Source organism: Tupaia chinensis, unplaced genomic scaffold (assembly GCF_000334495.1).
Source record: "Tupaia chinensis unplaced genomic scaffold, TupChi_1.0 Scaffold000387_1, whole genome shotgun sequence".
Taxonomy (NCBI): Eukaryota; Metazoa; Chordata; class Mammalia; order Scandentia; family Tupaiidae; genus Tupaia; species Tupaia belangeri.
This window is the reverse complement of record NW_006159889.1, coordinates 1,664,490-1,676,097: the sequence shown is the minus strand read 5'-3', so window position 1 is coordinate 1,676,097 and position 11,608 is coordinate 1,664,490. Positions and strand designations below refer to the sequence as shown.

Sequence of the window (11,608 nt, the reverse complement as noted above, 5' to 3'; positions counted from 1 at the left end):
AGTTCCGCGACCCCGTCCCCAAACAGCCGAGAGCGGCTGCTCCATTCACGTTTTTTACTAAAGCACCCACACAAGTTTCTGTGCAATGTACAAACACGAGCCGGCCCGCGGCTACTGCCTCCTCCTCCGAGACCGGGAGGCGGGAATCAGACTGATCCAAGCCCCACCCGCCCCCCATGCAAAGGCCAACCCCAAGATCCCAGGCAGCGACACAGCACCCCCTCTGGTCCCCTCCTGGGGCTGCTCCTCAGCAAGGGGCACACCAACGTTTGCCCCCTGCAATGTTGAATGAAAAAGGTTTCCCCTCCCCTGGGAGTGTGGGGGATCCCCAGGTCTGAGAAGTCCCCCTGGAAGAGACGCTGCCCCCTAGTCATACCTCCTACCCTTCCAGGCCCTAGGGGACTCAAGGGAGGGGAAACTGAGGCACAGAGGTGGAGTGACCTAGGCCAGGCCACTCCGCGAGGCAGTGCAGGGGCTGGCCCGACCCTGACGGTGAGAGGGGCTGGGCTTGGGGGGAGTGGGGCAGGAAGGAGGGTTAACTCCAGAGAGGGCCACACTTGAGGGGCCTGCCCAGACTGGAAGCTCCCCCAAAGTGGATTCTGAAACTTCCAGGTGCAGCTGGGGAGTCTACTGAAGACCCTCAGAAAAGAGCCCACAGTCTTAGTCTTGGGGGGTCCCCCACAGAGCAGCCGCCAGCCAGGCTGCAGGTCAGTCCTCTGGCAGGCAATCCTGGGCACTGAGTGCCTCTGTCCGTTAGTCAGCCCCGAGGGGGCCATGATGGGGGCCGCCCAATGTCCACTGTGATGTTGGTGAAGAGCGGCTGCCGGGACACTTCCAAGACCTGGTACCGCACTGACCCGATGCCGTCCCGCTTCATGGTCAGCTTCGTGTTTTGAATCTTGGTAAACCTAGATAGGATGGAAATAGGTCCAGAGTAGGGCTCACCACCAAGCTCAATGTGGGATCCCGGGAGCCAAGGCTCAAGCCAGCAGGCACCGGTCTGATCTTGTATCCATTCACAAAACAAAGATCGTGCTCCCTCTGGCCAGAAAGCAGAACTGTGACACCCTCACCAACACTCCTCAGCTCAGACCTTCCTCCAAGGCCTTAGACCTGAGACATCCCACAGGCACCTCAAAAGCAGTATGTCCTGGGCCTGCAGGTTGTATGATGAATTAAAGCGCTGGACACTCCCACATGGCTGATCACAGTTCGAGTCCCAGACCTGGTGGCTTGCTTTCTCACTTTTTTTCTCTCTGCGTATCTATCTTTCTCTGGTCAAGTGAAAATAAATGAATGAATAAATAAAATTAAATAAATCATTCTTTTTTTTTTTTAAAAAAAAGCAGTATGTCCTATGCTGGATACTGGATGCAGCCTCTTTACTCCCCAGACCTGGCCCATCTTTGGTTCCTTGGTGGTGAAGAGCGGCTGCCGGGACACTTCCAAGACCTGGTACCGCACTGACCCGATGCCGTCCCGCTTCATGGTCAGCTTCGTGTTTTGAATCTTGGTAAACCTAGATAGGATGGAAATAGGTCCAGAGTAGGGCTCACCACCAAGCTCAATGTGGGATCCCGGGAGCCAAGGCTCAAGCCAGCAGGCACCGGTCTGATCTTGTATCCATTCACAAAACAAAGATCGTGCTCCCTCTGGCCAGAAAGCAGAACTGTGACACCCTCACCAACACTCCTCAGCTCAGACCTTCCTCCAAGGCCTTAGACCTGAGACATCCCACAGGCACCTCAAAAGCAGTATGTCCTGGGCCTGCAGGTTGTATGATGAATTAAAGCGCTGGACACTCCCACATGGCTGATCACAGTTCGAGTCCCAGACCTGGTGGCTTGCTTTCTCACTTTCTTTCTCTCTGTGTATCTATCTTTCTCTGGTCAAGTGAAAATAAATGAATGAATAAATAAAATTAAATAAATCATTCTTTTTTTTTTTTAAAAAAAAGCAGTATGTCCTATGCTGGATACTGGATGCAGCCTCTTTACTCCCCAGACCTGGCCCATCTTTGGTTCCTTGTCCTTTAGTCACTCTTTCACCCTCTACTTACTGAGCATTCCCCTGGACCACCCATGGACCAGCCTGTACTCTGCAGACCATGCAGCCGTGAGCAGGGCAGGTAACAGGCAAGGACAGTGAGAAAGAAATGACAGCTGCCTTGGAAGGGGCGAGTGACATCCAACCAAGGGCAGGATGAAGAGAATTCCAGGCAGAAGTGAGAGTGCACACTCATCCCAAATTGGGAATAAGATTTTGCAGTTGGGTGGCTAGACCTTAATGGTCCAGGGGGAAAAACAGAGTAAGCCTAGGGGTTTGAGCACGGGTGGGCAGAGCTTTGTACATCAGAGCGAGCAGTTCACAAGTTATTCTGTGAGAAGACTCTGGGATTTCTAACCCAGTTTGGGGTAGGGGTGGGATAGGCTATCAAAGAGCAAAGGGCAGCAGGAAAACTAGAGGCCTCTGCAGCAGTCCAGGCAGGAAAGCTAGCCTGCAGTTCCCAACCATTTTGGCACCAAGGACCAGTTTCACGGAAGACAATTTTTCCATGGACTGGGGCTGGGAGGGTGGTTTATGAGAACACACAAGCTAGATCCCATCTATGTGCAGTTCACAACAGGGTTTGTGCTCCTACAGGAATCTAATGCCATTGTGGATCTAACAGGGGGCGGAGTCAGGCAGTGCTGTGAGCAATGGGGAGTGGCTATAAATACAGAGGAAGTTTCCCTCAAGTGCCCGCCACTCACGTCCTGTGCTGCCCAGCTCCCAACACGCCATGGAGACCAGTACCAGTCCATAGCTGGGGCTTGGGGACTCCTGGTCTGGGGGGACAGGTAATAAAGGGGAAAGTGGATGGGCTCAGGTATGTTTTGCAGTGCCACTGACATGACTTGCTGATAGTTTGGACATGTGGAGTGAGGGAAAGAATTCAGATGAACTAGATTTGAGGCACAATTAACTGGGTCAATAGAACCATCATCCAGAGTTTCTTAAGTTTGAAAGTTCTTGCTGTGTGGCCATTTTCACGCCCAAGGCAGACATTACTAATTGATGGCACCCAGATGAACCATTCCTGAAATGGGACCAAGGCTCCTGGAACACACCTGTAGAGCCCCCTTCCCATTGTCATCCCAACTGTTTTGATCCTGCCAGGTCTGAGCTCAGCTCAGATCCCTCTCCTGACATCCTGGGACCAAGCACTCTCACCTGGAGGCTCTGAAACACGCCCCCCCACACACACACACACACACCGCTCCCAGTCTGCCATCTCTTCCCTACTGACCACAACTTTTTTTTTTTTTTTTTAAGATTATCTTGCCACAGGGCACACGCACTCACCAGAGAGAGAAAGAGAAAGGGAAAGTGACAAGTCATCCCCCAAGGCGGAATGGCCATACGACAATCCTTTCTCCTCATTCTCCTCCTGGGGTTTTGGGCATGTGTGCCCACATGGCTGGAGTGATTTTCAAGCCATTAGGTCTGGGATCCAAACTTCAGTCAGCATGTGGGAGCCCAGCACCTTCATCTCCACACCAAATGCTGGCCCCCTGACCATAGCTTTCACCTGAACTACGAGTTATCAGATCCCTGGACTCCCCTGAGCTGTATGTTCTTTCTGCCATCACAGTGCTGCAATCCAGCCCGGCCCCTGTTCTCCACCCTGGGCTCACAGCAGAAGACTCTACCATTCAAGCTGGGGCTCAGCAGCCCACGTCCTTACCCAGCCTGTCCCTCGAACTCCATTTGTTTCTTCAGACTGGAGCCACTTCCTCTCCTGCACCAGCCCGCGAGGCCAGCCCTTCGCCTTTCTCAAGCTCCAAGAGAAAGTCGCCCAGTACCAAATCTGAGCCGACCGCTTTCTGCTTAAAGCCCTTCCATTTCTCCCCAGTCCCTCTGGACAATAAACTCTCAGCCTGCTATTTGAGATCCCTAACACTCAGCACCGACTCCCCCACACACTTATTGTCACTACTAGCCTTCAGAGATCTTAAAAACATAGCATTTAGGGGCCAGCAGATGGCGTATTGGTTACATCACTGGACTCCCAAGGAGTCGACCACAATTTGAGTCCCAGACCCAGCAGCTTAAAACTCTCGCTGGGTGTGTATGCATGTGTGCTCAAAATCTTGAGAGGGAGGCCAACATATAAAGTGGTAGATAAGGTGCTAGACTCCCACATGGCTGACCACAGTTGAGGTCCTGGACCTGGAGGCTTGCTTTGTTACTTTCCTTTTCTCTCTCCCTCTGTCTCTCTGGTCAAATTAAATAATAATAATAATAATAATAACAACAACAACAATAACAAATAAAATAAAATAAATGATTTTAAAAAATCTTGAGAGGGGAATGGAGAAGGGATTGCAGAGTGGCCATCCCCCAGGGGGTGATTTCTCACTTTCTGTCTCTCTGGTGAGCGCACACACCCTATAGCAAAAATCTCTCAAAAGAAAAAAGAAAAGAAAAGAAAAAAACACCCATAGCATTTAAAACTGTCAGTATTACACCACCTATGTCCACATGTTAGACTCATAATTACGACAGTCTGTCCAACCTGCCTTCTTCTCTTAGCCTGGTGCTACAGTACTGTTTCCAAGGCATGAGACAAACGTGTTGGATGAATAACTCTTTGCAAACTCCAGTTTACTACCACCTCCAAGGAAGCTGCCCTCTCTCACTCCCATCTTCCACCAGGGTTGTGCCTTGCCCCAGTCACCCTGGATTATAACCACCTTTCTTCATGCCAGTCTCCCTGCCTGGAATGAGCTTCATGAGTGACAACAGGGACTGAATATGACTGCTCTGGGTGCCCCAGCCTCAAGGTTTGGCACCAGACAGTCACAGAACAGCCTCAGGAATCCTGTGGGTCCTTCCTCCAGGCCACCGTGGACACAGCTACCTCCCAAGTAGAGCTGCTGCCTCATCTTAGAGGGGTCAGCACTGTCTTTACACTCCACCCCACACCGCTCAGGCCACTCCTTGGGCCCCCAGGGGCTGTGCCCAGCGCCTGCTCTCTCTTGGCCTATCTTGGCAGGGGTCACACAGGTACACGAGGATGGTTGTGTGGGCAGCGGTGGGAATGCACCGATGACAACCTGATCACTGACTGCAAGGCCTAGTCACCTCTAGGAATCAGGCTGGGGTGAGAGAGATCTGGGGTCAAGGCTAAGCAGGGGTCAGGGAACAGGAATCAGGGGTCTCCAGAGTCACCGCTAGGAGTTGGGGACTTTCAGATCACTTTGGAGATCAGTGGCACTGAAAGTCACCTTTCAGGAGTCAAGGATGCTTGGAAGCCACCTAGGGGGTCAGAGACTGGGATACATGGGGTCAAGAGCTGAAGGCACTGGGACGTCACCGCTAGGGAGTAAGGAACCAGGGGCACTTGGAGTCAGGGGTGCTGGGGGGTCACCTCTGAGGGTTGGGCTCATTATGCTTGTCCCGGTCGTGCTTGATCATGCGGTAGCGGCCTATTCGGATGTCAGGGCGCGAGATCTTCATCCCAGCCAAGGAGATCCTGAAAATGGAGACAGGCAAAGTGGAACAGGCACCCGGAGTGGGCAAGGAGCCCTGCCCAGACAGTACCTCGCCCCCGACCCAGCCAGTCTACTGCTCACCCTGTCCCTACTCACCGGTTGAAGATGTCGTCATCCTCGCCACCCCAGCCCCAGTACTCATTGGGGAAGCCATTGATTTTCAGAAATTGGGCTTTACTCAGGCCTGACACACCTCCAAAGTAGCCAGCATAGGGTAGCCTATGGCATGGGAGGGCAGGTGTCAGCAAGGGTCCCAGAGGGATTCAAGACAAAGAACAGGGACCAGGTGGGGAAGAACATGCGTGGGGAACCCAGGAAGGGTTCTAGCCAGAGGGGTCTGGGCTAGGGCTCAGGAACGAGCAGGGCTCTGGGGCTGGGATTGAGGGCCTGGGTGTGGTGGGGACAGGGAGGCCTGGATGCAGCTGAGATGAGAGCCCGTACCGGAAGCCAAACTTGTCCATGGCAATGGCGAAGTGGCGGGGCTGGTCACCGCAGCGGTAGAGGTTGCGGTCATCCATGGGAACTAGGTCTACGTCACTGAAGATGAAGCAGTCGTAGGCAGCATCCTCCTTCAGTGCCTCTAGGAAGCCCACGTTGAGTAACTTGGCTCGGTTGAAGGTGTCCTCACCATGCTGGAGTAGGGAAAAGGGAAGGTCAGCCCTGGGATCATGACCAGAAAGCACCTGCTGCCCCACTCACCACTCCCAGGGCAATTCCAGGGAACCTACCCACCCCCCTGCTCCCTGTATAGCTCCCTAAGACTGTAGGACCAAGTCTGACTTCTCCTCCTAGCTCTGGCCTGAAGGCCAGTCGTGTTCAGCTCCAGTCCTTCCATACACGGCCCTCAGCCCTCGGGCCAGGCCACACAGCATTCCTCAGCAGTCCCAGCACAAGCCAGATTCTTTCTTGCCTCCAGGCCTTGGGGTGAGCAGGACTGCCTGCCGAAACGTTCTCTTGTGCTCATTACACTCATGTCCAGAAGACTCCCCAACCAAACTTCCTCACCCCTTTCCCTCCCCGGGGCTTCGTTTATGCCAATGTCCAGTTAAATTGTCATTCAGCGCTCTCACCCAGTTGTTCAAACACGCCTGTGGCCTTCCATGTGTGCTAGCAGGGGTTCTAGGAAGAGCTGCCTTGGTCCCTACCCTTGCAGAGCGCAGAGCAAGACCAGCAATGAATGCCCCAAATGGCCAGAGTCTAAGATGCCGAAGCCACAGGGACTGAGCCAGCAAGTCTCAGCACTGGCCGGCAGGCTCTGTGTCCACCGCCTTGGGCAGCCTCTGCAGGCAGGACAGGACTGAGGTGGGCTCACTGGTTTCCCAACAAAGTGATGAGCAGGCTGCCCACAGGCAGCCATGGCTCAGAGAGCCTGGGGTCCCCTGAGCCACAGGGCTGAAGGGACTCTGGCCGTGCAGGCTGAAACAGAAGATTCTGGACAGACCAAGGAGCACTCCACAAGGAGCTGCCCCTGAGCTCCTGCCCCAACTACACTCCCCAGGCCAGAACCAGAGGGGGTTCTGGAGGGTCTGCGAGGGGTCCCTCTGGAGTGAGAAGCAGCAATAGCCCCTCTTCTATGCCAGCCACTCCTGAGCCTGATGGGGTGGGCGCTGCTCCCTCTGGAACCCCCAGCCTCCCAGCCCCACTGGTTCTCCTCCCTCCCTTTCCTGTCCTCTCCCTACTGGCCCCTGGAGGGAGGACTGTCCGTCTTCTCCTGGTTCATCGGCATGCATGTGACCTCTCTCCCCAGCCAGGAGCCCGAGGTTTCTCCCACACGGCTCATACATATAATCCTCTCCCATCTGGGAAAACGCAAACCTCCCTCGAACCAACATCCTACCTTTTGCCTTCCCTTCTCAGCAGAGGATTTTTTTTTAAAGAGTTGTCTCCAATTGGTTATTTCCATTTCGTCAAATCCGATTCCTCCTTCAACCCACTGCAATCTGCTTCCACCCCCACCATGCCCCTGAAATGGCTCTTGCTGGGCCCACCTTGTTGCTAAATCCACTGGACGCGCCTTGGTCCGCATCCCTCCGCACTCCCCCACAGTGCTCAGGCAGCTGCCGCCTCCCTCCCGACACTGACTGCTGGGCTTCCCGGCCGCCACGCTCTCCTGGTCTCCTGTGGCCCTCCGGCCAATCCGCTCAGCCTTGCAGGGGCCTCTCTCTCCCCAGCCCTCCCTTAAGGACTGCCTCTCTCCTCTCTGTCCCGCGCTCCCTGGGTGTGGCGGACACAGGTGCCTCTAAGTACTGGCACTCCCAGGTCTTTTCTCCACCCGGGTCTCCCTCCTCGGTCCGGACCCTTTTGTCTCACTGCTGAATGCTCCTCTCCCTCTAACGGTCAAACACATCACAAGCGAGAGAGGATCTGGAGTCACTCTCCAGATCTGGCCCAGCTCCCGTGCAGCCCATGTCACTCACAGGCCTGACCCTCTACAATTGACAAGACAAACTCTCGGGCTGTCCTACAGTCTCTCTTCTCACTCCCTGTGACTTCTCACCCCTCCGTTCCCAGGACTCTGTTTACACACACATTTTCCATCTCTTCCCCGGACATGCAAGCTTTTCCTAACGGGCCTAACTGGCCACTGAATCTCTAAGCTCGCCCGTCTGTCCACCCTCCAGTGCCAGCAGAGCCATCTTTCTAAAAAGCAAGCTCTCCATTCTGCCCCGTAAGACCTTATTGTGGTGTCCCGCCGTCAGGCTGGAATCACCTGCTCAGCATGTCACCCTAGAGCCTTGATTGGGCCTCCTCCAGCCTCATCGCTGTGACCCAGCCTATGCGTTGGACCCCACGCCTCAGTCGACAGTTCTGAACATGAGACCAGTTCTCACTCGGCCAGGGCTCCTCAGGGCCCCCTGCCCAGAACATGCCTCCTCCAGCAGATGCCTGTTCATCCTTGAAACCCATCTTGACGACTGCTCTCCAAGCCCAGGGCTGCTCCCCTGGCCCCCATTCTCACTCTAGTCTCACGCCATCCTACTGGAGTCTGCAGGACCCATGTCTAAGTCTGAGCATTCTCCATGGGGAGGGAGGCCTGGGTTAGTGAGACCCAGTGGCCAGCCGTAGCCAGACCCACACAGGGCTTAGGCACTAAGCTGAGTCCCCAGCCTCAGCTATGGCTGCCACCTGCCCCTCAAGGTTCTGTAGGCTTCATCCCTCTTCCGGCCCTCAACACCTCTGCCTGGTCAGCTTATCGTGGGCCTCCACCACCACAGGGGAGGGCCACCCAAAGGTACACACTGGGGCTTACTCCCTTGAGGCTGTGCACATATCCGCCAGTGTGCCCACATTTACCCCCATACGCCCCTTCTCACACACACGTGCCCCCCATGCCCTGTGCACGAACACGCCCACACAGCACAAGCAGACAAGGACCCACAACAACGTGCCACCCCACATATCCCTACAGACACCCGGACCCCACTCCCCCAAGAGCAGGCACACCCACAGGTGCATGCGGTTCTCCAGTGGCCAGTGCCCAGGCAGGGTGCCGTCGGCGCACCTGGTTGATGACGTAGATGCCATAGCGCAGCCGCTGCCGCCTCAGGATGGGGTGCAGATAGTGGAGCCAGTAGCGTAGGTGGTGCTCCCGGTGTCGAAAGGGGATGATGACTGCCACCGTCTGGGCCGGGGTGCAGTCGGGCGGGGTGTAGCGCCCACCCAGGAGCACGCCGGGGTTCTCCCTCTGCACCCGCTCCAGCGGCATGGGTGAGGTGAACTCGATCAGCAGTCGCCCCACTGCAGGCAGGATGCCATTGAGTCTGGGCCTTTGCCAGGACCAAGGACACCAGCCCCCTCCCGCAGCCTGGAAGTGGCAAGGAACTCCAGGAATAGCCCTCTTCAGCAGACCTGGACCCTTGGTACCCATGGGTCCAGACTCCATTCCCCCAAACTGGTAAAATCCTCTTCCCACCCCTAAAGGCAGGCCCTACCCAACAGGCTCACCAAGACCAGGTGGCGAGTCAGGACAGGGTGGCAGGACAGGAGCTGTGGGGCCGGGCCGGGCACTGGGGACCTCAGGGAGCCCGGAGCTGGGGGCAGTGGCGTTGGGCCGAGAGCAGTTGGTGCTGCTGCTGGCAGCCGGGTGGAGGGCACGGGCAGGGCCGCGGGCACTGAAGCGGCTGAAGAAGGCCAGGTGCTGGGCATAGACGTCAAAGTAGAGGATGACGGCCACGAGAAAGTGCAGCAGGCAGAGAAGGAGCACAGCCTTGCAGACGCGCTCCAGCGTCCCCCCCAGCAGTCTGCTCATCCCGCAGGCGGCCACTGGCCCGCCCGATGGGCCCGGGCATCCGGCTGCTGGCCTGGACGGGGCAGGAGAGAAATGAACCCAGCAGATCACGGTGGGATGGCAAGGCTTCCTGCCCGCCTCCTGCCCAGCTGCTCACACTCGTGGACCCACGTCCTCACACACACCACTCGTGCCCTTTGACACACACTCACATTCTACCTGTAGACACAAGGGGACTTCAAGAAGTTCATGGAACATACCATTCAAGTATGAATTTATTTTTGTACAAAAAAAGTCCACATACATATTTTCGGTAATACGCATTTTCCATGAGCTTTCTGAAGACCCCCTATAGACACCCAGGTTGGCCCCAGGCAATTCAGTGCTCACACACACATCTTGAGGCATGACCCCATGTTAAACCACAAACTTACGTTCCTTGTCCTCACTAACACGCACGCTCAGGTACACACCCTTATTGCACAGCTCGGCACGCACGCGGCCAAGTTGTCCGGGGAACACGGACACATGAACTCTGATCACACTGCTTCGCACCTAAGCATGGAAGCACATTAACCTACAGACACGCATGTGCACTTGTGCCCAGGGAACAGACACCCCACAGGGCAGCATCTTGGACCCAGGACTCCTGGCCGGGAAAGGGGAAGGGGACCACTTACTGAGTACCTACCGTGCAGAAGCACTCTACACTCATGACTTCACTCAGTCCTTCCAGGAGCCATGGTGGGAAGTGGGTTGGTCACTCAGGTCCCCGCCGCAAGCAGGCCAGGCCAACTAGGACCAGGCTGGGAAATGGCCCTCAGTGTCCAGGGGCCCAAATATAGACAAGCTGTTCATGGGCTTTCTCCCCGCTGGAGCAAGAGGTCAAAATTCTGGGCAGCACAGGGGACCCCTCAGCTAAGACTTCAAGACCAGCCCCTAAGACTGGGGCCCAGCACAGCTGGCTGTGATTGGCAGAGGGGCTCAGGGCCCTGGAGACAGGAGCCGGCACTCAGTGAGAAGGGGTCTCGACTGGGCGATGGCTGTGGCCGGGGTTTCAAGAGCAGCAACCACTTCTGGCAGTGCTTCAGGCCACAGGGTGAGTCTGGCAGAATCTCATGGACACCCCTGGCCCCAGCGATAGTCACCCACACTCAGACACACAGAGAAGTACAGAGCCACAGACACACCAGTGACAGTAACACACGAAGTCACACACTCACCAACAAAGCCGCTGCGCCCGGACTTACACAGCCATAAGTCCAGGCTCCCGGGAGCTCACACCCAGCCCCACGTGCAAACATCCCCACCCCTCCCTCGGGGCTAGGGGTTCTGGGTCAGGCTGGCGGCCAGACCGAGGGGTGCCTTTGGGCGGGGCTGGGAGGTTGAACACGTGGCACCCTGGGATGGGGGAGGCAGCAAAGCCCAGGTGGGTGTGGAGCCCGGGGTGGGGGGCGTGGATTGGGGAAGTGAATGTGGGGCAGGGGCCGAGGCAAAGGGGAGACGAGAACCGAGCACCTCTGAGCGCCACGAGGCCCAGGCGAGCGAGGACAATGAGGGAGGCTGGCTGGGGGCGGGCGGAGGAGCCTGGGAGGGAGCCTGGGGGTGGGGATGGGGATGGGAGTGGGGGTAGGGTGGGGGGAAGCCAGGCCGGGGGCTGGCCGCCAGCGCCTCTCTCACCGGGTCCTGGGCTGGGATCTCGGGGCCGCGTTCGGGGTGCCCTTACGGGGCCGGGTCTGGAATGTCGGGGCCCTGGGTGGGGGGCCGCGCGCGCCCTCCTCTCACCCGGCGCTCGGGGCTCAGCAGGGGATGCCTCTCCGGCTCGGGCAGGGTTCCCGGCTCC

At 56.6% G+C, this 11,608-nt stretch overlaps 1 protein-coding gene across 1 annotated transcript; it reads right to left on the bottom strand.

The window, feature by feature from the left end:
• Window positions 1–40: 40 nt before the first annotated feature.
• Window positions 41–11,537, bottom strand: B4GALT2 (beta-1,4-galactosyltransferase 2). Its single transcript, XM_006153766.3, has 7 exons — window positions 11,446–11,537; window positions 9,483–9,838; window positions 9,040–9,275; window positions 5,979–6,169; window positions 5,634–5,756; window positions 5,414–5,518; window positions 41–908 (listed from the first exon to the last, which is right to left on the bottom strand). The coding sequence occupies exons 2-7, from the start codon at window positions 9,784–9,786 to the stop codon at window positions 758–760; spliced, it is 1,110 nt and encodes a 369-aa protein (XP_006153828.1). The 5' UTR covers window positions 9,787–9,838; window positions 11,446–11,537; the 3' UTR covers window positions 41–757.
• Window positions 11,538–11,608: the final 71 nt, after the last annotated feature.

Excerpts from the sequence above, each read along its gene's own strand:
- B4GALT2 (XM_006153766.3), bottom strand. The coding sequence starts at position 9,786 with ATGAGCAGACTGCTGGGGGGGACGCTGGAGCGCGTCTGCAAGGCTGTG. Across the intron at positions 9,276-9,482 it reads TGACTCGCCACCTGGTCTTG|TGGGGCGACTGCTGATCGAG; the intron begins GTGAGCCTGTTG and ends TCCTGCCTGCAG. Across the intron at positions 5,757-5,978 it reads ATGGACAAGTTTGGCTTCCG|GCTACCCTATGCTGGCTACT; the intron begins GTACGGGCTCTC and ends CCCATGCCATAG.